The sequence below is a fragment of the Siphateles boraxobius genome, unplaced genomic scaffold, assembly GCF_051911475.1.
Source record: "Siphateles boraxobius isolate OS27281-9 unplaced genomic scaffold, OSU_SipBor_1 25, whole genome shotgun sequence".
Taxonomy (NCBI): Eukaryota; Metazoa; Chordata; class Actinopteri; order Cypriniformes; family Leuciscidae; genus Siphateles; species Siphateles boraxobius.
In genome coordinates, this window is record NW_027508866.1 from 26,383,914 (window position 1) to 26,411,756 (window position 27,843).

Sequence of the window (27,843 nt, forward strand, 5' to 3'; positions counted from 1 at the left end):
GAGTTAATTTATTCACAGTCCTACAACATACTTAAATACAATTATACACGTTTTCCAACTTTGTTTTTATAATTAATTGTATTTATTTATCTATTTTTAACTAATTCTAATTATCGTTTAATACTTTGATTATTTCTGTGTGACTATTAGATGATTCTGCAAGGTGTGAAGCATTATTGTTGTTCTTGTAGTTATTATCATATAGATGCAGTGCGATGAGCTCCTCCATCTTTTGCTAGTGACTCGAGTGTTGCTTGAGGAGACACAGCTCTGCTTCTCACTGTGGGGAACAGATGGACATGATGATGCATCGGCCCGTTGGCTCACTCCTCACATTAAGGCATATTGTCTGGCAAGTGACCATAACGTCTTAAGCAACCCGATGACAAACCTGCTGAGAATAATATTAATAAAACCTTTCAAAGTGCTCGGTCTTTTGCATTATATCCACTGTATAGTCCATATGAACTAATAAAGTAGGATGTACATTTCAATCCTCGGGGTCATAAATCATCTTCTGACTCAAACTCAACTAGGGCCGGTTTGGATGTTCTGAAGATGCAAAACATGAGGGAGATTGAGCAGATTGCATAAATCGGAAATTCTGACAAAGCAAAATCTGAAGATAACTAGTTGACAAAAGTAGCATCCATTCATTCCTCCATCCGTTCCTCTATCCATCCATCCATTCATCCATCCATCCTTTCCGCCATCCATCCATCCATCCATCCTTTCCTCCATCCATCCATCCTTTCCTCCATCCATCCATCCATTCATCCATCCACCCTTCCATCTATCCATTCATCCGTGCACCCATTCACCCATCCATCCGTTCCTCCATCCGTACATCCATTCATCCATCCACCCTTTCCTCCATCCGTACATCCATTCCTCCATCCACCCTTTCATCCATCCACCCTTTCATCCATCCATCCACCCTTCCGTCCATTCATCCGTTCACCCATTCAACCATCCATCCATTCCTCCATCCATCCACCCTTCCGTCCATCCATTCATCCATCCATCCCCCCTTTCACCCATCCATCTAACCATCCACCCATCCATCCATCCGTTCGTCTATCCATCCATCCTTCCATCCACCCTTTCGTCCATCCATTCATCCGTTCACCCTTCCATCCATCTGTTCCTCCATCCATCCATCACTTCCGCCATCCATCCGTTCCTCCATCTGACAATCCATCCGTTCATCCATCCATCCATTCCTACATCCATTCATCCATCCATCCGTTCATACATCCATTCGTTCATCCATCCATCCGTTCCTCCATCCACCCATCCGTCCATCCATCCATCCATCCATTCCTCCATCCATCCATCTGTTCATCCATCCATCCATCTGTTCATCCATGTATCTGTTCATCCATGCATCCACCCATCCATCCGTTCCTCCATCCATCCGTTCATCCGTACATCCATACCTCCATCTGTTCATCCATCCTTTTGTTCATCCATCCATCTGTTCATTCATGCATCCATCCATCCATCCGTTCATCCATCTACCCTTCCATCCATCGCTCTGTTCATCCATCTACTCTTCTATCCTTCCATCTGAAATAAAGTTGCTCAGCACATTAAACAGAGTAAACCATCACTCACAATTATTTTATCGCCATAACATGGCTGTGCTGTATGTGTCTATAGAAAGAATGATACCAAGACTTGTTTGCCTACAGTGCATTTGTGTTGTAAGCATCACTCCAGAACTGACATCACTGCCTGCTGTTCATGATCCGCACAAGCTGAGCAGCTGGAGTAACTGATGCAACCTTTCTTTCTGTGACTGCCTGCTCCAGATCTACATTAAATTAGTCATTTTCCCCATTATCCATTTGTCCAGTAGTATTTTCTGTTAATTGGTCACATAACACACACACACACACACACACACACACACACACACACACACACACACACACACACACACACACACACACACACACACACACACACACACACACACACACACACACACACTCTCTCTCTCTCTCTAGTTTTGTTCTTTTATAGCTCAGATCTGTAATGTCAAGTGTAGCATGGGGTTTGGCAACAGTCAGTCTTGTCTGTCAGCTCAAGGGTTTCATGTTGAACATTTCTTACCTTTTTTTTTTGTTGGTAGAATTGTGAATAATAAATGTACATGCTACTTTTTTGGATTGAAAACTATAAAATGAAGTATAATAAATGAAGGTTTAGGATGGCATAATTCTCTCTCCAGATCCACATGCTGTCAGAAGAGGAGCCAGCCGCCTTGTGCCACCTACTCTGCTGGCCATGAGCAGGCTTTGGCTGCCATGCATACTTTAAATGCAGACTTCAACTTTCCCAGTTGAGGGGGAACTGATCACTGTTTCTACTCAGAGAGAAAGTGCTGTTTTTGACAGCATTCTCGTATGAAAGCCATGGTCTGTGGACACGCAGAATACACACATGATCCTCTTTATGCTGCACTGTCAGTAACTCTTGACTGCAGACACCATCATGGCACGGATACTGTTGTCCAACTTATTTACATAGAAAGTAAACTACAGTCAGTAGTAGTAATGGACAGTGAGGGGGGGGGGGGGGTATTTTCCTCTAAAAGAGAATCGTAAACGTGGCGGATGGCAGTTCAGCCCCATTTGGCTGGTGAAGGGTGCTTATTTCATACCGTTCTTGATGCGACAGCAACCTTTGATTATGACATTTCTCATTTTACAGGTTAGCCAGTCATGTCAGATGTCATTTACGGATCTTAAAGGTACAGCTGCAAAAGCAGACTGTGTAATTATCAGAGAGAGGGTGGAAAATTATCATGAAAAACTAAATTGCAACATTTTGATGCAACAAACCATATATAACATTAAAGTGGGGGGTGGGGGAATTAAATGCTTTGTAGGAACCAAAAGTGTTCAGTCACAGCTTTGCCAGTTTTGAAGCCCTACTTTCAAACTACTTCATGCTAACATAATGTTAAAATTTGTAAAAGATCCCTTGATGAGGTCAATTTGATTGTATTTGCACTCCACATCCTAGTGCCTTGCTTTCCTAGAAAGCATGTGTGAATATCATAGACTAGTTCCAAATGCTGCTTTCTTCTTTCTGCTTCATTCCTGTGGGATGTTTTGTTGCTGTAATTAAACTGTTTGCAGATCTGATGCTCTTCTTGAGTTCAAAAAGACATTCAGAGAGGAGGAAAATGTATGAGATATTCCTACACATGAAGCCTTCATGAATGAATCATCATTCATGAAGTCAAATATAAAATCGTCTCGCAGAGACTTTTGACTATTGACTAAGTCTGGTTCACATTGTAGCTTATTCTGGCCAAGATCTGCCCATTTGGACAGGAACAGAACGTGAGACCTGAATCTTTATCATGACAATCGTAGGTAGGTCAATGATAAAGAAGAAAAAACTTTAGATAATGACTCAGGAATTATATTTTGTCCCCAAAATATTGTATGATTTAAAATGATGCTGATACTGTGTGCATAGATTATTTCACAGCTATTACTCTGAAATGAAAGTGGAACAGTCAAAAACAATTTTTATAGCTCTCAATAAGAAATACAAACAATATAACAATTTTGGCTGATAATCATTACCTTACGCACAATAACCAATAAATGGCCAATTTTAGCTATCTATAAAATTTAAGAACACTAACTCACAAAAATGACAAAAAGTAGTTCCAAATGCTGTGAATTTAGGCATCACAACATTATAATGTACAGAAAGAAAAACAGATTGATGTTGAAATATTGAGATCTACAAAAATATATGTTGAAGCGTTTACTGAAGGCAAAGTTACCAAAATGTGACCCTGGACCACAAAACCAGGGTGAATGGGTCCATTTTTTGACATTGAGATTTTTGAGATTCCGAGATTCTGAAAGCTGAATACATAAGCTTTCCATTGATGTATAGTGTGTTAGGATATGACAATCTTTGGCAGAGATACAACTATTTGAAAATCTGGAATCTGAGGGTGCAAAAAATTCTAAACATTGAGAAAATTGTCTTTAAAGTTGTCCATTTATGTTCGCGATTGTGCTGCACTCACTCACAAAAATAAATGTTTTATATTGACAGTTAGAAATTTACAAAATATCTTCATGGAACATGATCTTTACCTAATATCCAAATGATTTTTGGCATAAAAGAAAAATCGATAATTTTGAACCATACAATGTATTGTTGGCTATTGCCACAAATAAATGACTGGTTTTGTGATCCAGGGTCACAAATGTAAATATTGGATAAGGGGGTCACGATTTCGATTTTAAATCGAAATCGATCGAAATTAATTCACAATCTCAAAAATCGAAATAAAAAATGGAATCGTCGATGCTGCCACACCCCCATGTCGCGCCCGTGGTCGGATCGTTTTACTGACTCTATTGTTCAATCTCGTTCATCAAAATTAACTAATCTTTTTTCTAGTCATTTCAGGGGCTTTACATGTTTAACAGGCAAATTCCCCGAACACATCCACCTACGCAATCTTGATCATATTCTGAATTAAGAAATCATTATAATGCAGTCAAAAATAATTTACAGGGAACATTAATAATTACTTGACCTTCCGAGTCTTTTGTTCATCTGTCGCGTGACAGAGGCAATTAACGGATCGTTCATGAACGACTCATCACGGTGCGGAAAAAAAAACACGTGTTGAAAGGCTGTGAGTCCTCTAACTTAGATTATATGCCAGAGCCCGAACTTGGCCCGACCCGGTTGATATTTCCCGTCACTATCCTCGGGCCGGGCTTTTGATCTATAGACATGCACTCCCAACGCAATAGAGTGCGGCGCGGGACTAGATTTGATGGCCGAGTGCGAGCGTGGCCGGTAATGCACTCACTCTGTGTGTGCGGGAGAATAAAACGATTCGCGGGACTCCCGCAAACTAGAAATATCTATGAATAAAACATATAAAAACTAATAAATTTTTATTTATCTGTTGCAGAAAAGCTACAAGAACAACTAAAACAAAATAGAAACGATTTACAGGCCAGAGTTTCTATTTATAACATGTTTGCAGCGTTGAGCGATTTAGCCAATCACAGACATATGTGTTGATTTCTTGAACGCAATAGCCAATCAGAAGCATTTAAGATAGACTCTCCTCACCGCTCAAAACGGACTTTTTGTTCAGTGCTGAATTCTGTAAGCTGGCAAATCCTCTAGTTATAGCCTAACAAAGAAAGTGTAGACTATATATTATGAAAGATTCATTATGCAGTCAGCTTCATTGATAAAGATGTGTGAGATTGCGATGAAATGATGTCAGCTTTTTAGGAGCAACAGCAACCTGTGCTTAAAAAAAAGGAGTAAAAATCGAGAATCGAATCGAACCGTGACCTTATATCGAAAATGTAATCAAATCGAGGATTTGGAGAATCGTGACACCCCTAATATTGGATGATTAGAACATGCACAGTTAAACATCCAATATCAGCCAATATATGTACAATACTTGCTGATACTGATACATTTAAATTAATATAAAATCACTAATATCAGCTGATAATTGATATGGTGGCAGTATATAGTACATCTCTAAATCTCATCATCTTATGATCCTCAAAGTTTTCACGCAAATTGAGTTATTCCCCCAACGTGTCCATTGTAGCAACCTTGTAAACATGACTGTCAGCCAATCAGATTAGAGCTTTTGCCCTTTTTTTTAGCTTAAAATTACAATTTCACATCTGAAACTGAAATGATTAAACCTGCCTGCTCATAATTAGTTTTATTTCAGCCAGTCATGGTGTGTTTACAGAGCATTAGTATGCGCTTTGAACGCTTTGAATTATAGATTCAGATGAAATCAGACTGAGGTGATGGATTTCTCACAGTAGATCTGTGAATTACTGCCTAGAGCAAGGCATGTTTGGAAGAATGCAGGTCTCAAATTGCCTCATTATTCCAGATCTGTTATTATTATTATTATTATTATCATAAACCACCTCAAGACACCCAGAGTTGTGCTCGAAAGTCTTATTGCGTTCAAAAGCAGAATCTTATTTGGCCGTTTCTCCAATAAACTGCATTATTACCATGCGAAGTGTATGCATGCCTAAGGGGCAGCGCTGCGTTGTCATGTGGCGCGTGATCATGTGAACGAGAGTTAATCTGCAGCCAGTGCTGGTGATCTTCTGGTTTACATCTTTGAGCAGGACCAGGAATCTGTTGGGCAGCTCGCATCGGCTGTGTGAAATGTAAATGAATCGATCTCAACATTGGCTCACTTCAGAATGGGAGGAGCACCTCCTCTCTCTCTCTCTCTCTCTCTCTCTCTCTCTCTCTCTCTCTCTCTCTCTCTCTCTCTCTCTCTCTCTCTCTCTGACTCTACCAGTCACTGACGTGTTGCTCCCAGGGAAACTCTCGCTCTGTATCCACACACTCCGGCGAGCGATGCGGGAGAAAGCAGCTTTGCTTGTGTCTTGAAGGCAGGGACGTTTGTGTGGCGTTCTGCTTTGCTCGTCTGTTGGTATCACTCTTCTCCACTCCGCCACCTCCTCGCACGCTCGATCTCCTCTCTCGCTCCGCGTGTGTGTGTGTGAGGGCTCTAAGCGCAGGAGATGATCGGGGTGAACAGTGTTCAGGGCACGGGGAAGGTCCGTATGCGGCCCGGCGGGTCCGTGAAGTACGGCAGGGAGGAGTCGCTCAGGCGTCAGCCACAGCACCGCTCCAAGTCCCTCAAAGTGTCCAATTCTGCCGAATTCAACACCGGACTGCCCAAGAAGGAGAAGGTAACCAGCCTGACATTTGCTGTGGTGTTTGTGTGCCTGGAATGGAGATGATTTTTTGGGCATTGTGATACTGTATTATAGCATAATCTCCGTGGTGTGTTTGTATATAATCAATGACATGCAGCTCTGGTGTTGTAGTTCAGTGTGGTGTGATTGTGTCTGCAGCACTGGACGCAATACTTGCACTCCACAAAATACTGCATTTCCCACTGGATGAGACATGTCTGTGTTCTCACACTGGATTTATGTCTGTACCTGAAGCCAACAGTCATTAAACCATGATAGATGGATTTTCTGCTGTTATTGAATGACAGGCATGCTGTTGTTAACATCTGTTATTGTGATGGCATTAACGTGTCACCTTGACCCTGGTTAACAGTGTCTCTGCTTTATTGGTCACTGTGTTTGATTTATGATTCACAGATATAGTTCATGCCAGCGTAACCCGCTCCCTCTTTCACACCCGTGTGTTTTCTGTTCGGTCTGATGTGTGTGTTGTCCTGCGGGCGGCATCCCGCTGCCACTGACACAGCTCATGTGAGAGGAACATGGCTTTGTGTTTGTACACACATGAACAGTGACACTTGTCACTTTGGGTAAACTAACATGGGAAAATTACTACACATGCATACAGTAAACGGCTGTGGTAATTGTTTGTCCATTGGTTTGCAATTCCTTTAAAGAAAATTGATGATTTAGCTGGATTTAGAGGCTTAAGTGATACGAGTTGGAGCATATTGGAGTTTATGGGTATATTTGACCATTTTTGTACTGTATAGCTTTTGTTAAATAATCACTGATTCAGATTTGTTTGAGTGTATATACACATGTATGTGCACACACAAACTGTAATATTATTAATTATATTTAAGATTTTATAATTGTTTAATTGTATTTAGAATAGATTTTATGTAATTTTTAGCATTTTTCTCCTTTAGACGTATAGTACAGTATAGAGTTGGTGGAAAGCAATGTGGGAGACACCGAGAGGGCTATGAGATCGGAAACCCTGTGAACCGAGCATCCGCTATATGTTGGACTGGAGAGACGCCCACTATTGACTCCGACAGATTTTTTTGAAACATGTTATTACTATTTTGTACATGCATCAGATCACATTTTTTAAGCTGAAGGCTTGAAATTATACATCACTAGTGCCAAATAGTAAGAGAAAATAATATTTTCAAACAGGTTTCAATTCCATCAGTACACTTAGTCATTCAAACTCACGCTATTGGTTTGGTCTCAAACAAACATGTCAGTGTTTTGGAAACGCCACATTGTTTACACTCTTCCGGAAATCAGTCTCCTTAGTTTTATTATTTAAATATACAATATAATGGACGCCATTTTCTCATTTTGCTAATTTTCTTCTTACTGTACAGTATGCATTATCCTTTGCAACTTAAAACCTTTCAGTTACCAGACTAGATTATTAACCACTAGGCCCGTCACCCACTATTGCAACATGGGTAAAGCAGGGTTCACACTGTACGATTTTGCCCATGATTTGGCCGTCTGAGACTAATTTTGTGAATCCTGAAAGATTCCTCAGATGCTTGGCCAAAATCTGATCCTAGACCAAAATCATTTTGACATGTTCACCGACAGCCGATTAATGACCATTGTGATCAAATTTGACCTCAGACGAAGTTCTGCCTGTGTCAGAAGGTTTGAGGCTCAGTACTGCAATGTGACTTCTCCTGCGCTTGCCGTCAACTCAGAGACCAATAGGAGCGCAGAACCTGATGATGCAATCAGTGAGACAACAACAAACAGCACTCGCTGGAGATTGCTGAATCCTTTTCGCGTCACAGACCGATGATGTAAAACTCTAGATGAGTCTTCATGTGTGCGTCAGCAAAAGCTAATAAACTAATGAGCACACTCCATTTAGAAAGGGAAATATAAATATTAAATAATTAAATTAAAACAATGGCTGGAATATAGCTTCAATTTTTTGTCAGTAAAGTAAACGCTGCATCAGATTATTTGTGTAATTATTAAAGTCAGTCATAAGGAACAAATAAATAAATTCTACACAGTGAGTGTTGTTTCTTACAAGTATTATTGTTTTATTAATGTTAGATATATCTAATGCAAAGATGTAATATTCTGACTAGTGCTAGACAACAATTAATTGTGTTTGTGTTTACATAATATATATGAGTGTAGTGTACTGTGTATAATTATTTTGTATACACACATATGTATGTATATATTTTATATCAAAATTTGCATGTATACTGTGTATATATATATTTTTTCATAATTTAAATTTTTTTCTTAAATATATACATGCATATGTGTGTATTTACAGTATATAGACATAAATAATTATACTCCGTACACACACATATATTATGTAAACACAAACTTTTATTTTGGATGCGAATAATCGTTGCCCAGCACTAATTGTGACACATTGCATGATCTACAACATTGAACTGGTTTGGCATTGAAACCTCGCCACGAGTCACATGGGTTCAAAAGCAGCCATGTGTCATGTGTTTTTATTTTATTTTTTTGCACCAGTACTACAAGGGAGGGTGTTGCACACCACAGACATACGGTCATGACCCGTCATGTGTGGTCTAGCAGTTTCACATAACATCAGCTGACGTGTGTTCAGTGTTATGAGAGATCAGCCGTTTGAGTGTCTTCTCAGGGTCACATCAGTGTTACGGTGAGGTTACTTCATGTGAAATGTGTATCAGATGACAATCTGTCTATTGTATCTCGCATGCTCATGAATGTAGTGAAACCCTTTTTGTCATTTGAGACCTGCACGGATGTGTGGCGTGCTTCTGAACGTGTTCATGTGGTCTGTGTCCTAATAGTCATGCTAATAAATGAGATATCTACAGCATTTTGAGGTTTAGCTTGACCTTTTCGCACATACTTCGCACAGGAGTCTGGGTGTGCATTTGCATAAATACTGCAAATGAATTGTGTGACATTTTCACAATGAATTTCACTGATGACATTGCATGAGAAAGATCCATTAGTGTCCAGAGGAGACAGTGTTTCATTATAACCAATTCTACAGTGACTGACTTCATAATAACTCAGTGAGATGGTATATTAAATTAAAGACCACAAGCATCGTTCTGGTACGTTTTACACAGCCATGATGTTACAGTTACACAGATCACACATAACATGGAACAGATCTCACATGTTAAGAACAGTTATTTCAGGAGGTTAAATTAATATCTTCTACTTCAGGTGAATATGAATTCTATTAAAATTAAATGCATACCATACTAAGCCTTTTTCTTTTCCTGTTTTTTTTCCATGCAGGTGTTGTATAACTCCATCAAGAATGAGAAGCTGGAATGGGCCGTGTAAGTACTTAAACATTCACCACCACCATTCATGTCTTTTAAAGCAGAGATAAAAGGAGTTCACAGAAAATTGTGGAGACAAAGCAATAAATTGTGCTTTATAAGATCAGGAAATGTACAGGCTGGATTCAAGCTGGCATTCCCATGAGTACATGCAATATTCACTGCCCCACAGATCCTACACCACCTAGGCTTTCTAAAGCCTCAGGCCCTTTCACCAGGGGTGAAAGAAATGACTGGTTTTATTTTTATCTTCATCGCTGGCTCTGGTGCCCGAAACTCACCAATACACATCAAATACGTGCTCCAATTAAGGCCCAAGTGTGTGATGGTGTGCTTTTCAGTCAAATGATTAGATTGGTGGCATTAGAGACATGAGCTGTAATTATGATCTTGAAAACATGACATTAGACTGACAGTGTGCCTCACTGATAACAGTCATAGAGCAAGACATCGTCCCATTGTGCTAAATTACAGCCAGCCCTCGCCAACTCTCTGCTCCAACCTAGGGGTGTGCGATATTGACCAAAAAATTATCTCTCTCGATATTTTCTGGGATTTTATCGATAACGATAATTAGACGATATTTTCGTGTAGAGTGTATTTATTGCACTGGTACCTTGAGTTTTTTATATTCTTCACATTCTGTGTGGTGGTCAGTTCACAGCAGGGACAGAAATATTTTTTTTCCAATATGGTTTAATTGATTTTTACCTTTTATGGGCATTTTTTTCTTTTATAAATATATATTTTTAAAACCTAATTATATGCATGCATCATCTTTTGTGTCAATTTCATAAATTTAATCAAATTTAATTATAATAATATGACACAATAGGGCTGTTACCAATCAAATTAATTATGAACAAAATTCACCTTGGCATTGCAAAGGAAACACAGAATATGCATTTGAAGTGCATTAAGATGCATTTACACAGGCTGTTTAATGAAGCTCAGAGGTGACAAACGATTCATTCAAACGGCTGGAACACGAAGCATTTGACTGCATTTGTCTTAATCTATCTTAGTCATTGATTCAACTGATTCATTCTAAAAGCTGATTCATTCAGTAAGGAAACGCCGCTGTGTGTTGCTCAGAGATTCAATTACAGTGCTGTGGGTTTTTTGACAATATTTGTTGGCGATATAGAGCAAAAACAGGCAATATGGCAAATATTAACCCTCTGAGGTCAGCTCACTTTTTTTCTTATCAGTGCAAAAGAGACTCAAAATACTCTGTTGATTTTGATCTTACATATAAGTGTTATACATCTTTCGATCCTGTTAAGTGTCTATTTTTTTGTGTATACTCACAATAAAAACAAAGTGTTGTGCTTTTTGTCAAATAAAGAAAAATAAACATAATGCGAGTTTTGCCTTCTCTCTGTCAGTGAAGTCCATTCTGAAACGCGTCCGAAAATGAACTGTAACTCCGCGAATACTTGTCATACAGGCACGAGAGATTTTTCTTTATGAAGCTTGAATTCTCTTCTTTTAAATGAAGTAATTTATATAAAAACAAATATTCTCAGTTTATGTAATCTGTATGAAAAGAGAGAGATGTCAGTCTTTTTCTTTTCAGCTCATTATAGCTTAAGTGTTAATGTGACCACGCCCACGGAGAGTGCGCGCTATTCAAACGCAAATGATCTGAGGCAAGCCATGCAAACATGACAACGCCCACCAGCTGGATTATAAAACAAGTTTAATAAGAATCATGTACTTTACCTCGTCTTGCTACGCTGTGAGGAATAATACTATCGTAATAATCCTGGAACATTTACCTCAGAAGTGCTGGTAGTTTCATTTCGAGGAGCAACGGATCCAGCTGATGTAGTAAGTTATTTATTCTTAAGTGCTTTGTTCTAATTCTAGTGTCTGTAAACCGCAAAAAGACTGTTTAAATATGAATTGCTTGTCTGTGTGTGTGTGTGTGTGTGAATGAATGAATGGCACAGACGCGCACGCGCTTTTTGTTTACTACAGCTGTACAGAGCGCAGTAAACATGTTATTTTTACACCTGTAATGTTTCTTTAAATCAACTTTTCCGCCAAGCAGTGTTCAGCAGAATGGTTGCCAAACAACACACCGACCACAGTGGTGCAGTAATACTGAATTAATGAGGTCACAGGTGTGTGTTTATAGAGTATTTTACAACAGCGGCAAATATCACATTGAATATTTTGCAAAGAGGGAATTTGGTTAAAAATTAAACTTTCTGTTTTAATGCCTCAAGTCGGACAAGGATGAAAGAATTTCATTAACCCTTGCTATTTGTTGAAGATTCAAAAATGTAACCGTTGTAGAGATTTTGAAATTTGGCACATTGATTGAAAGGGGTCTGAACATTTTTCATTTTGTTCAACCCTTGAACTCACACTTTTGAAACTTGTTCTGTCCACATTCAGTTTTTACTGTCATTCTTTGGAACTTTGCATTTTTTAAAAAAAACACCAATTTTGTCCAGTATGCACAAAGTGGGCCAAACGGTTCTTTAGCGCAAACCTCACAAGTTACAGTTTGAATTTTATTTTTTCAAAATTGTTGTTCAGCAATGCCCTCATTAACAGGAGGTGAGGCATATTGAAATCGTACTTAGTAAATGTTATTGCCATCTTACCCTGAATGTACCTGATCAGTTAGGGTACAACACCACCTACTGCCCCAGAAACTCAGTAGAGATGGTTAAAACATGAGTAATTAAAGTCAATGTTCCCTCTAATTTTTTTCTTGCTGAGCAAAACTTTTTTCTATTGGGCGGACATTTTTCGCCACCTGAGCAAAAATATTCTTTATACCTGACCTGTACAGCATATGTAGAAACACAATGGTTTCAACATTCAGTTGTAACTTATAACTTGAATGTGCCGTTTCTATTTTATTTGACCCTTGACGTAATTTATTGGTATTTAATCATATTTTTGAAAAACAAGCAGTTAATTAAGAAGTCACTAAATGAAGCACATTTTAGGTTACCTGATATTTTTTTACCAAGAAATCCTATGAAAAATAATTTACAAAAATCTTCTGCAGGACAGTTCAATTCTTTACAATAATAGAATATAGTATGAAAGAAAAGTAAGATGCTGCACTGAGATGGTTTGGGAAAACCATAAAGTGTTTTTGTGCAGTCAATTAATTGTGTACAGGAAGCATTAAACCATCAAAGTTAAATGATTGTTTATTGCTAATGAATTTCCAATATTTTCTTTAGCAGGGGGTTTCAAACTTTTTAATGGCAATGAGCCCTAAACCCTACCCTTGTGAGATTCTTTATTTAGGCTTATAATATTATAAAATATAGGCCTAATATAATATAAAAAAAAAAACGAATTGATGTATTTGAAGTGATATAATATATCAGTTTAAATGCTTCGATTTGGTTTAAATATTATATTATTATATGAAAACAAACTGAAGCATTTAAATAGATCTAATAGCTAAATATTTTCAAGAAAAGTGAATATGGTACAATATAATAAAATCACATCTCTTTGTGTTTCTCGTTGCCTCTCGTATTGAGCTATTTGGTCCGCACACAAGTCTCACTGCCAATCACACGTGCTCACATTATTCTCTTTCTATGAAATCTGTAAACTGCATTCACCAGTTTTCACTCAATAGCCTTTGGCCAGAGCACTTAAATTATTTATCACTTAAACTACAATCAAATGGATTTCCCCACACATTTCGCGTCAGTCCTCTGCGTGATATTTTATTCTTTTCTGCGCGGCCGCGGCTTCAGAAGTGCGCGGCCGCGCACTTAGAGGGAACATTGATTACAGTTAGCATGTCAAGTTGTGAGAGTGGTCTCTTTAGATTTCTATGGCCCAAGTTAATTCACTAATAAAGCCGACCGTGTAGACAAGTGCTGCTGTATTTTAGCAATGCTTTTACATTATAAGGTGACCTTGGGACAATGCCATGAGGGCCAATATTTTCAACACAATAATACCTTCTGCGGTAGATATTTTTCTTCTTTCGCACCTGACTTAAATTTAACCACATAAAATGCCTAATGCTGCGTTCAAACCGGACGCGAATAGCTCGTCAAATTCGCGCCTACCGCGTCTAGTTATACGCTTGACCACTTTGAATCCATTCGCGCGTCAATTGCGCGTCACAATCGAAACCCGTTGGCGGCCATCTTTTTTATGTTGATCGAGCATTCACCGAGAGAGTCACAGCTCTGTATTTGCTCTGGAGAGCAGAACGGCGGCGTAGGGGTCATCGTCGCCGTATTTGTGTCCACCTGACCCTTCGACCCAGTGTGCCGAGTTTCACAATTTGTTCGCTCCAGGAGCTGCGCCTGGATGACGGCCGCTTTCAGCGGTAGTTCCGCCTGTCCCGCGCCCAGCTTGATGACCTGTTGTCCCGCATCGGAGCGAGGATCACCCTCGCCCTCATCCACCTAATCTGTCATTTATTTTTGTTTTGATGATGGAGCCAGCCTCCAAAAGTGATTAATCTGTCCTGTGATTTTTTTCTCTCTCACACACACCACTGTCCAGACATGAACTTATAATGCAGTATGTTTGTCTTCACATTATAATAATATTTAATATAATCTAGATATGGAATAAATAGCATTCAATACAAAATGAATGTCTATATATTGAAATCAAGTTTTATGTGATAAAATAGTTGCTTTGTTGTGCATTAGAACCATTACAAAATAATGTATTGAAGCATCCAGATACTTGACCACGTGACAGCAGCAAGCAGCTAGGCTCCTGATTGGTTAACGCGGGGTGAATTGACGCCAAAGTTCAGATTTTTCAACTAACGCGCCAGACGCTCAATTCGCGCGAATGAGGCGTATTCGTGTCTACCGCGCCGCGCTCCACGCCTCATTCGCGCCGCAGGAATTTTTTACGCGCGTAACGCGTCTTTGCATTGACTTAACATTGAAATCACTCGCGCCTGACGCGCTATTCGCGTCCGGTGTGAACGCAGCATAAGAATTATTGTTACCTGCCTAAGAGTCTCACACTGAGTCCCATGACGTCTCGTTCCTTTTTTGAACACTATCAGCCAGCAAACCCACCAGCAAAAAGAATACAACCGTTTTTATAGAATAGGAGCATGGCAAAGTGACATGATTCATTACATAATTTTCCTACAATGTGATTGGTTCTTTTTCAGCAAACCCTTCTGTTACTAGGTAGAATCTTTGTTATTCAAAGTCATGAGTTTATAAATGTAGATATGTCTAGTTTCATTTCACCTTTTGTTATATTCGGACATAATTCAGTCACACTGACTGACTTTGACCAAAGTGTTTGGAAACATTTCAGGTTTCAAAAGCATATATTTGTTAATCCTGCAATAAAAATAAATGTCAGTAATAATTAATTGAAAAATCCATCACAGTTCTTAGAACCGGCAGACAGTGTTGGTGGTAACATTACAGATAACACAAGTTACTTTTTTTTATTACTTTTTTCAACTAATAAAAATAAAGTAACACATTACTTTTCAAATTTACTAAAAAATATCTGTTATGCATACAAGACAAGTGACTTTGTTTTCTCATGTATTGACTGACAGCTCTATTGTCCCCATGTTGAGAGAATCATAAGTGCAGAGGCGTGTGTGTGAAAACATGAGTATTGCAGTTCTAGACTAAATGTGAACATCAGTTTACTCTTCTCACTTGCACAAAAACACATTCAGTATTCCTCAAAATGAATAAAAACGTGAAAAGCAAACTAATTATGATGCAAACCTGCAATAATTAACGTTATTTATAATACGTTAAATTACACAAATATACTTTATGTATTTAATCTCACTTTATTAACCAATGTCTCCGCTGCTGACCTTCCATGATCCAATGCAGCCATACCAATAAGCAATATTGACTTTAGATAAACATCGCATTTGTGTTTTTATTGCTGAAGTAAGAGTGTTGAACTGTCTTCTCCTGCATCCTATTCTTCTGTGATCCAGAATGGCAGAGCAACTGAAAGGTTTGTTTGAGCGGCGCCCTCTACTGTACAGACGTGAATTCACATTTCCTATTAATAAATAGCCCAGTCCAGGAGAGAAAAAATGACGCTAAACTAACGTAATGCATTACTTTCCATAAAAAGTAACATAATTAGTTACCTTTGAAGCGAGTAACGCAATATTGAAAGGCATTACTTCTAAAAAATAACATTCCCCAGCTTTGCCAGCAGAACACCGGAAAATACCTTAACGGACTGTTGTTAACCTCTCAGTCAAGAGCACTGTGATGGAAGTATGGGCACTCTCCATGTGACATAACTTTCGTCATCAGCAGGGTCCGTCCGCACTGTCGCGTGCGGCCCAATTTTTGTGTCCACGCGAACAACCGCATATGTGCAAGTGACTGGAGCGTTTGAAAACAAAATCCACTGGAACGCCTCTTTCCAATCTCCCGGCCAAAACGGAGTACACTTTGAAAGGCTTGCGTGCTAAAATGAATAATTACCCTGGCCTTTAGGATGATTTGAAGGGAAGAACAGACCCAAACAGGGGCACATATCAGTCCCTCACCCACAATCTAATGTAGATGTCTCTATATCTCACCCCAATCTCAGCCATTCAGCTTGATCTAAAAGGGCTACAAACGGGCCGAGAGCAACATACTGTCACAAGCCCATAATTCCTAGTGACTCCCCTGCTGCCAACAAACAAATATGTCTTGCTGTCTTTGTTTACAAATTTGAGTTTTGAGAATATATTTTAACATCTAAAGTAATTTCATTACGTTTTCAGATATTTTATATTGTCTTGGGGTAAAATGGACACAAATGCATCTTTCATTTCTTTGGTGTTGAAGGTTACAATTATACATTCTTCACATGTGAAATAGGCTTTACCCTCCAACAACGGTGCAACTCTTGCTTATTGCTTTGCTTAACAAGTCTGGCCCAGTCCAGTGTAAATCAGAGTAAGAGCCAGTGGAAACACATGCAACCTGTGAACTTTTGAATAGCTGTAAATAATCGACTCGTTTAAAAATGCTTGCTGCTGTATTTTATATTGTATTAGAAAATCATAAACTAATGTGCTCGCATTACTGGAGAACATAGCAGTCTTTGTCCCATCATGCATCTCATCAACCGTTAATTAATATATAGACACGAGGTAGTGAAGTGTCCGTTTAGTGGCATGTGTCCAGTTACAGACCCTCTTCAAGTTGTGACCTCTGATGGTCATGCTGCTGTCACATGATTAAAGCTGTCTGTTTTTAATCTTCTCCTCCTGCTGTGTGAAACAGAGAGAAGGACACCAGATTTACCACTGTTGTCTTCAACTTTTAGATGCACTTAGATTAAAACTTAATGGATATTTCACCCAAAAACGACTTTTAAAAAAACTTTAAACCGTTTTGCACCTACTGAGGAACAAAGTTTTAAAGAACTGGTTGCAGTAAATAAATGGGCATAGAAACTTTGAACCCTTGAAAAGGATCTAAAACACCTTAAAAGTAGTCTATACAAGTTTCTTCAGAAGCCTCTTCTCAGAACAGACTTAAACTAAAGTCATTACATGCACTGCTGTTCAAAAGTCTCTTCTGCTCACCAAGGCTGCACAAATACAGTAAATACTGAGAAATATTATGACAATTTAAAATGTTTTCTATGTATATATATATATATATATATATATATATATATATATATATATATATATATATATGTGTGTCAGTGTCATATGATCCTTCAGGCAAGAAACATTTATGATTATTATCATATTTATCATTATTATATTATCATGATTATTTAATGAATAGAAAGTTTAAATGAACAGCATTTATTTGAAATAGAAATCTTTAAAAATATATATCTTACTAACCACAAACCTTTGAACGGTAGTATGCATTTATGATGTTAATCACAAAAACAAATTTAAAGTTGGAAGTAACAATACAAATGTGGCACACAGGGAAATTCTCTTAGATTAATATCTTTGCATTATCTATACTTTTTTTTTGACTCAATTTACTATTTCGCAAATCAAATAATCGCACAAACATGGGTAAAAAATGTACCATTATCTGTAATATAATACATTATAATATAATATAATCTTTTTATACAAAATTCAGTTTAGTGTGTTAATTGCAGCAGGCATAATCTATAAAAGAGCACATGAATTACACATTACACAATTTCACACTGGGCAGGTTTGGTTGGATTAAAGCGAACTCTGGTGCGATTGCTCTGTTAGTGCGGTTCATTTGAATAAGTGTGAACGCTGCCATCTGAACCCTGGTGTACACCAAACAAGCGAACCAAGACCCATCTGAAAAGATAAATCTCGGCCCGCTTCCAAACGAACTCTGGTGCGGTTCGATTGAAATATGAACGCAACATGGACCAAAGACATGTAACGACCCAAAAGTCATGAGATGCCACCCTATAAAAAGGACACATCTGGTCATAGGTGCTCTCGTCATAGTCGCGATGTTGCCCATCACACTTCGGTTCTCAGCTGGTCAAAACACCATCGTATGTACATGCAGCGAGTGCATTTAGCCCAGAACACAGCATTGTTTTAGATGCTCAGTAAGTTCAGTCGCAAAATTTACTTCATAAAAGCTGACCAATCAGGTTGTCAACATATCCCTGTGCCTTTAGGTTCGGTATTAAAAATGCTAATGTGAACGCTAAACAGACCAGGACTTAATGTGTTTATTTGGTTCCGGACCAAGCAAACCGATCTACACACCCTTAACTACACATGGTGCAGCACTATATCTGGTTGAATTGTATTAAAGTAAATTGTACATTTTTGTTTTTGCTGAAATGCACATCAGTTTCATCCCAATTCTATTATTGGGGGTATTTACATTTGGTTACTTAATGCGTTCCATTGATCGGACAGGTGTCTGGTCACAAAAAAACCAAGTGTAAAATCCTGCCAAGACTCTTTCGAGATAGACAGGAGGATGGATAGATGTGTAAGAGCGCTGCCATCCATACATGAGTGAGCAGTCATGATGGAGTGACTGAAACACTAACTGCCATATGGGGAGCATTGCAGAAGTGAACTCTGTGATAGTTGCATATAGTGCAATTATATCCATTTTGTGGAGAAACATCTATGTGACCTAATATAAATTGGACTGTGCATACCAATCAGACGCATGAATTGTCTTTATTTGTTTTTTGCTGTCATTTAAATGCATGCAGAAGAGACATTTAGATGCAGTCAACTGCTTTTTCCTGCAGATGACAGATGAGTCAGTGTGTTTATGTGGGGATTCCTGCAGTGATGTTAAATAACTGTAGACTCTCCCACACATCAGACCATCAGTCTTTTACATAAATGCACACAAGTTATATTTCCACATGTACATTGTACAGAACCTGTTCAAACTCTCACTATAGATGCTTTATAGATGGCCAGGGCTTGAGTTGTCATGCATGCATTGATTGTGTGTGTGTGTGTGTGTTCTAGTGATGGAGATGAGCTGAAGAAGTCTCTGTCTGAGCTGGCTGATAAGAACCATCATTCTCACACCAAGAGCATCAGTCGCATCAGCAGCGGCAGTAACCCGTTCCTGGACATAGCACATGACCCCAACGCTGCCGTCTACAGAACCGGCTTCCTGACACGCAAAATACACGCCGACATGGACGGGAAGAAAAGTAAGATTCAATCCAGAGTTCTGAAGTTTGTGCTGTTCATTTCATTTCATTTGAAACATCTACAATACAACAACTGTATGTAAAGTGTATATGATCCATGCAGCATGCTTTTGATACAGTAATGAAACTCTGAAACTGTATTGTTTTACTTGATTTAAGACTTAAACACCATGATAAAAAGCAGTTTAACTAAACATTTATTTTGCTAAAAAGCTGGCCAGGTCGTTTGAATGACTTTGATTTACGAAAGCATTTTGATGTATTAATTCTTTGTAATTAAAAGCCTTTTTCATAAGCAGGTTATATTTATGACTCTTCACAAGTAAAGCTTCTGGGTATGCAGGGAAAGAGCATTAAATAAATGCTGTGTAATGTGAATGAGGGTAAAGCAGGTGTGATTCAGTGCTTTGGCAAGCACACATGGTGAGATGGGATTTTGGCCGTAGTCTCTCATATATTATGCCCACTTATTTTTCCTTCCTAATGAGATTCTAGAGTCACTTGAAAACCTGCTGAGCTGTTTGTGTTTGTTTGAAGAGACGTACCGATTTCAGCTCGTCCAGCAAATGTGCGGGAAAACAATCTCAAATACGGACAGTTATATGAGCAAAAGGAACGTTTAAGATGATTCTTTCAGAAATTAAATATTTCTGGTTTCGTATTATATAAACTACCGATCAAACTTTTGGGATTGTTACAATGCGTTGTATTCAGCATGAACGCAATAAATAATCAAATGTAACAGTAAAGACATTTATAACATTAATTATATAACAGTTATTCTTTTGAATTTTCTATTCATCAAAGAATGAATAGAAAAAATTCAGCAAAAATTGTTTTCAACATTGATAATAATCAGCAATGTTTCTTGTGCAGCAAATTATCGTATCAGAATGATTTCTGAAGGATCATGTGACACTGAAGACTGGAGTAATGGACTGGAGTAAATTCAGCTTTGATCACAGGAATAAATTACATTTGACTATATATTAACATTGAAAACAGCTTGTTTAAATTGTAATAATATTTCACTGTTTTTACTGTATTTTTTGATCCAATAAATGCACATTTAGTGTGCGGAAGAGAAAACCTCTTACTGACCCCAAACCTTTGAACAGTAGTCTGTGTACCCTGTCTAACAGGGTTAGATGTATAATAATATAGAGTAGGCGTTTGAACATGTCTAACAGGGTAAACTGAGACCTGCACTGCTGTGATGTACTGGCCGGCTCTGGCAGAAGACAAGCTCCAATGCCAGCCATGCCAGTGCGGTCTAATGCGCGCATTACAACCAGGATAAAAACAGCAGGGCTTTAGCGATCTGATGCATCACATGCTGAGAGCTTTCAGGCCAGGGTCCCAGAGGTGCCATCAGTGAGACTCGGCACACTTCTGAGATCCATAAAGCGTTCAGATGCTTCCCAAAGCTCCTAAAGCAGTGCCATAAATAAAGCTGTTCTGCAGAGACACCATAACGGGAATCATTCTACAGTAAAAATGCAAGTAATTTCCTTCAGAGCACTGAAATGTTTCATTTGAAGGAAAATGCTCATCCTATGTTTGACCCTTTCTAACACAACAGTATGGAAAATACAGGACTAAAGGAACAGTTCACAAAAAAAGAAAAATGTACTCGCCCTCATATCAATCCGAATCCAATGTATTTTTTGCTTGAGTGGAACACAAAGTGAATGAGATGGAATGAAACAGATTATGTTGAGCTCCAAAGGCAGGACATCCTACTTTTACTGTTGTTACTGATTGTGATTAGTACGCAGACGCATGCTATCAGTGATTATCCGTGAATAACATCTTAATTAGAGATTCACCGATATCAACATTTTGGCTGATAACGATAACCGATAATTCTTTATATTTGAATGCCGATAATCGAAATGTTGGCTGATAAATCTAAATCCAAATTTTTATATAATTTCTTAGAGCCTGATTACAAGAACAAAAGTCTCACCATTAAAAGCCATGCACAGAATTGTAATGTTCTCATTATCATTTTATGTAGCCTATATGACAGACTTGCGCTGCACATGTTGCACTTGCCCTGTATTTTCCTTTTTGGAAGGGATTCCAATCATATTTCAAGCAATTCAAAAACATAATGTTGAACAGTGCGCATCTGAATAGTCTCAGGTGAGGGAAATAATACATTATTTATCAACTTTAATATTTCTGCCTAATTTTCTCATCGGGCCGATAATGATAACATTAAAAATGAACATAAATCTACCGATATGGTGGCCGATATATCCTTAATCCTTAATCTTAAATTTGAATTTGTTCCTCACACAAAGCATAGGACTTCAGAAGACTTGAAAAATGGTGCATGTAGTCGTATATGGTCTACAGTTATGTTACTTTTATATATAATTTTTTTTTTTTTTTTTTTTTTTTGGAGTTTAACAGCCATGGACACTGTGAACTGTTATTGAGTGAAAAAGAGTAGCATATCCATTGGATATAAAAAGTCCACACACCAGTTTTTGTGATGTTAATCCTCTGAATAAATAAATCTGATCATTTCAGAACTTTTGCATGTTTAATGTAAAATTACAACCTATGCAATGCCACTGAAAACCAAAATGACACATTTTGCATGTCCTGTGCACAGCCCTCTTCAGGTCTCCGCAGGTTTTCAGATCTGGACTGGGTCAATCCAAAACATTCATCTTTACGGAGTGATTCTGCTGTTGATTTAAATATCTGAAATATGTCACTTTGGTTTTCAGTGGCATTGCGTATATATAGGCTGTAATTTCTACATGAATGGAGCAAAAGTTCTGATTTTTCTTGTCTTTTTTTACATCGAAAAAACAGTTGTTTTTAATGCCATGGAGAAATTTTTAATTCCTCTGTAATAATGTTGCAGAATATTATCATCATGGTTTTAATATTTAATTTTTTTGTATTCTCTAGCACCAAGAGGAAAGCGAGGCTGGAAAACCTTTTATGCTGTTCTCAAAGGCATGATCCTCTATTTGCAGAAGGTTTGTTTTTCCACTCTTTCATTTTCCCCTCCTCGCACTGCTGATTAATAAAATTTCCATAATTTCCTGCAAACATGATCAATAATAATTCAATTTCTCCTCCTGGGAGACTCAGATGGTGAGAGGTAATCACATTCACACGTTTATTTCGGGTCTGGCAAACCTTTTCGGAGCCCATCAAAGAAAGAAGCGTCCCGGCGCCACACATTCTCCAGTACAATAGTTTATTTATGTGCTCCATTTCATCTTGCATTAGTTGCTCAGCTGTGCAGCGATGCAGAAGTCACAGGCGTGAGATACTGACGTGAAATGTCTACCTGTGCTTATATTAGTGCTGGTGATTGACCGTCCCGGCAGGTTTTATCAGCTAATGATGCAGCAATCACACTGACGACTGTCATCAGAGGAGCAGGAGATGTGCTGCCTCCTCATTATCATTTCAAACAGGCCCGTTACTGTGGAGGAAATAATATGCGTTGAAAGATTATACTTCCTTTTGTTTGTGGCTGCTTCTTTATGGGAAAGTGTATTTGATTCTACGCCAAACCAGTTTGAGCAAAACTTTGTTTCAAGCAAGTAAACACTTGAAAACAAAGCTGTGAATAAAGGTAGTTTTAATAGAGGTAAAAAAAAACCTCTCCCTTCGCACTCCCTCTTCCCACATCACTTCCTGTTTTAAATGGCTGTCTGCAGGAAATGCAAAAACATGCAATTCATCCTGTTTACCACTGAAAACTAAGACATATAATGAATTAAGTAATAGACTATGATGAAGACATAGTGTAACATTATTATATTCTGTCTTTGTAACTTTATGGCTCCAACATTCTGCTCCCTTAATTGACAATAATTTATTTTAACGCAATTAAATATGAAAATATTCATATATTGAGGAACCATGAAAAATGCACAGTAAAGTGTATTTTTAGTTTAAAGATCTTCAAATACATAGTGCATACACAAACACACTCTCAAACACACACACATAAACTCTCTCTCTCTCTCTCTCTCTCTCTCTCTCTCTCTCTCTCTCTCTCTCTCTCTCTCTCTCACACACACACACTCTCTCACACACTCACTCACACGCACGGCACATGTGCACACACACACTTCTACTGAATCTGTAAGGAACTGTAATCTGAAGCAGTCTAGTGTAATTCCTCCAGTTCCCTGTGCCGATCCGTTGTTCATCAGTGTTGTGTGTGTGTGTGTTTGTGTGTGTGTGTGTGTGTGTGTATGTTTGCAGGACGAGTATAAGCCGGAGAAGGCCCTGTCAGAGGATGATCTGAAGAACGCCATCAGCGTGCATCACGCTCTTGCCATCAAGGCCATGGACTACGAGAAGAAGCCCAATGTGCTGAAGCTCAAGACGGCTGACTGGAGAGTTTTCCTCTTCCAGGCCCAGTAAGATCTGCTCGCAGACACCAGCACTTCTACACAGAAACACTGCAAACGCAACCACAAATCTAATTTCATGCTTCAGTTCAAGTTCAATTAAGCCTCGTTTATCTCTTCCGTTGGTCTTTTATTCCTGCGTGAGGCTAACTGTGAGTTTGCACAACTGTCGCACGGCCTCATGTGAACATGTGAAATCTCTTCTCTGCAGGAGCCCTGAGGAAATGGAGTCCTGGATTGGAATAATTAACTCAGTGGCGGCCATGTTTTCGGCCCCGTCTTTCCCCGCTGCCATTGGCTCTCAGAAGAAGTTCAGCCGCCCGCTGCTGCCGGCCACCACCACACGCATGTCTCAGGTGTGTTACAGTACAGTAAAGCCAATGCGGTTTATTATAGTCCTTTACGATTGTTGCTTGTCAGACTGTACGATCATGATCCTCGCTGTGAGCCATGTCACACTGTAAGATCTCAGTTGGCATTAATGTCAGACTGTACGACAGTCAAGATGCGTTACAAACGGACGCACGCAAGAAAACTCTTCTGGAGTTTTACAGCATTAATCAATGACACGTTCGGTGACTGCGAGCTGCGTTACACGCGGGACTGAAATGTTGGCTACAAACAAATATCTAATGTTAATTTTGGTCATGGTTTTTCTTGAAAAACAAAGTCAAATCAAGTCATTCTCATTTATATAGCGCTTTTAACAATGTAGATTGTTTCAAAGCAGCTTTACAGAGATAAACATAATTTAAGGTAACAGAGATTGGTTTGGTTTTATAGTGGTTCTTGAATAATATTATTTCCAGCTAAAGTTAGTTTTGATTGATTCACTTCCGTCTAAATGATAATTTGTTATTAAATTAGGGGCCGCTAAGACGACACCGTTCTCTCTAAACAGACTTTAAACGTGAACCTGTGATAGACGCTGATGGCGTTCACATGCGCATTAAGAATTGATTCTATAGTTATGTGCGTTTGAATGTGCGCAGGTTTGTAATTCCTTACAAACCATGCCTAAACAAACTACTTGTTTTGTCTATAAATTTTTATGCAGAATTTTATTTTATTTTATCACTTCGGGTAGGTACGCGAACCGAAAAATTCCACAACGCTTTATCTGTAGATTGGTATAGGGATCCTCCATAGGGAGAGGCTAGTTGGCACTTCAGCACTACATTTTCATCGGGTCCAGGCGAAGGTCCTTCGTCAGATCTGGAAACGGCCTGGATCCGGCAGGCTGCGGGAAAACCTCGGAATAAACAAAGACACTAAAATTAGCGTAGATGCCATTCTTCTTATGATGTAACGAGTACATCAGGATTTAAGGCGTTCCCAGTTCCGGCTGACCTAATCTATGCAGCCTAATATTGAATTGTAGAAGTCGATAATGTGTTATGTGTATGCTAGGTCAAAGAGATGTGTCTTTAGTCTAGCTTTGAACTGACAGACTGTGTCTGCTTCCCGGACAATGTTAGGGCATATGATGTAATTTAGATATATTTTTAAGATAGAAAGATGCGGTTTTACAGATACTAGACACGTGACTTTCAAATGAGAGATTGGTATCAAAGAGCACACCCAGGTTCCTAACTGACGACGAAGACTTAACAGAGCAGCCATCAAGTGTTAGACGGTATTCTAGGTTATTACGTGTGGAAGTTTTCTGTCCAATAATTAGAATCTCTGTTTTTTCATAATTTAGTAGTAGGAAATTACTAGTCATCCAATTTTTTATAGCAACTATGCATTCCAAAGACAATTTGAATGTCGTCTTAGGAGAATCACACTGCAAGTAAAATTGGATCGCAACGATCATTAATCGGCTCTCTGTGAACATGTCAAACTAACGATCAAAGACTTCAGATTTTAGCGTAGGATACGAGGATTGTTTTAGGATTTGCCAAATTTGTCTCAGACGGCCAAATCGAGGGCAGAATCGCACAGTGTGCACTGGCTTGAGACGCTGTAACAGGACAAGCTGATAACTGGTGATGGTTTGATGTGTCTGTTGTGTTTCAGGAAGAGCAGCTCAAGTCACACGAGGCCAAGCTGAAGCACGTCTCCACAGAGTTAGCCGAGCACAGATCCTACCCGCCAGATAAGAAGGTCAAAGCCAAAGAGATCGACGAGTACCGCTTGAAGGAGCACTACCTAGAGTTTGAGGTAGGTGCCCTTGCCTTTTTATGATCAAGAGACACAATCAAGCATCTCAGGTTTACCTTGGCCGTATTTTCCACTCGCATTTATAGTCTTTGACGTTTCCTCATCTAGACTGTCAGGGATGAACTCGCAGAGAATTGATGGAAATGCGTTTACTGAAGCCGCTTCATTTTCTGGCTGAGATTGATAGTTAAGGTCAGAGGAGGAGAATCAAACTGCGCTCTTGTCAGAGAGGCTGCGCTTTAAACATTAAACAAGATGCTGTGTGAATACTTGTTTTCATATTTAATGAATTCAGACCAGCGCTTTTTGATGTAGTCTTAATAATTTAATGTAGTCTTAAAGCATAAATAATAATTAATATGGTAACAATTACAAACTTGTTTGCAGATTTTGTTTAAAACATCTCCAAAAATCAAATATCTTTGAAGTCCATTGATGCACAGTTGCTGTGCTGACAGTGTACGTCAAGCTCAGCCATTCAATCCTGTTATCAAAGTTGTTTTTGATAAAAAATCATCAAACAAATATTTTCTACAGAGAAGCAGCTTCATTTAGGCTAAATGTGCAACACTTTTTTGTACCATTATGGTTTTTATTTTTAAAAATTATGTTAACATCCATTGCTAGAGAAAGGCAACAAATCGGGATTTTAAACAGTATTTATACTTGAAATTAATTGAAAATAAAATAACTTGTATGATATAGCAGCATCGTTAAAAACTATTTACTTAAAGCGTATCAAACCCTGTTTTGTGCCCTATTAGTGGAAAGCGTCTTCTACGATCATTGAGGTCAATGAGAAGTAGCCTTGAATTATAAAACCATCCCAAACTTCTTCAGCCATATATTTCATCATTTACTCTCACTCATGTCATTCAAGTCTTGTATGACCTTCGTTCTTCAGTGGAACACAAAAGAAGATGAATGTTGGTAACCAAACAGTTTCAGTTCCCATTGACTTCGGTTATATTTTTTGTCCATTTTTTGGAAGTCAATGGGAACCAAAGCTGTTTGGTTACCAACATTCATCAAACATCTTCTTTTGTGTTCCACTGAAGAAAGTCTGCAGGTTTGTGACGACATGAGGCAGAGTAAATTATGACACTGTTCATTTTTGTGTAGACTATCGAGCTGCATTGAGTGAGTCAGTTGAACAGATGGGTAATGGCTCGTCATCAAGCGCAGGGGAGGTGCAATGTGTGCCATAAATAATACAACACTGAGACACAAATATATACACATGTAGATTATACACTCTATTATGGTTAACCCAGTGGAATGATGTAATTGGTTAAAGTGAACTGAGGTTTATTAGTTCACTGCTATTGCAGTGTATTTACCCTTCCTAATAACAAACTGGACCAATCACACATCGATGTAACACACATCCACTCTGATGGGCTGTCAGCTACAGTTAATAAAAGAAACACCTCTGTGGGAAGAAATAAACCCTTTAAAGTCCTTTGGCCATCAGGATCAATATCCAGTCAGTGTGTTTTACAGTTCAAGGGTAAAAGACCCTCCTGAACGTGGATCTTTAATGAATCG

At 38.6% G+C, this 27,843-nt stretch overlaps 1 protein-coding gene across 8 annotated transcripts in view; it reads left to right on the top strand.

Annotated features, from left to right (window-relative positions):
* The window catches only part of psd3l (pleckstrin and Sec7 domain containing 3, like), a 120,466-nt gene that overhangs the window by 87,416 nt on the left and 5,207 nt on the right, over positions 1-27,843 (top strand). For 7 of the 8 annotated variants that reach the window (XM_077243367.1, XM_077243368.1, XM_077243369.1 and 4 more), the window contains 6 exons: positions 10,062-10,105; positions 19,542-19,732; positions 22,664-22,734; positions 23,981-24,138; positions 24,341-24,485; positions 26,152-26,295. In XM_077243367.1, coding sequence (XP_077099482.1) covers positions 10,062-10,105; positions 19,542-19,732; positions 22,664-22,734; positions 23,981-24,138; positions 24,341-24,485; positions 26,152-26,295 — 753 coding nt within the window. Of the gene's footprint in view, positions 1-6,152; positions 6,759-10,061; positions 10,106-19,541; positions 19,733-22,663; positions 22,735-23,980; positions 24,139-24,340; positions 24,486-26,151; positions 26,296-27,843 lie in introns of those variants that run through there. The other variant, XM_077243374.1, reaches the window with a different exon arrangement.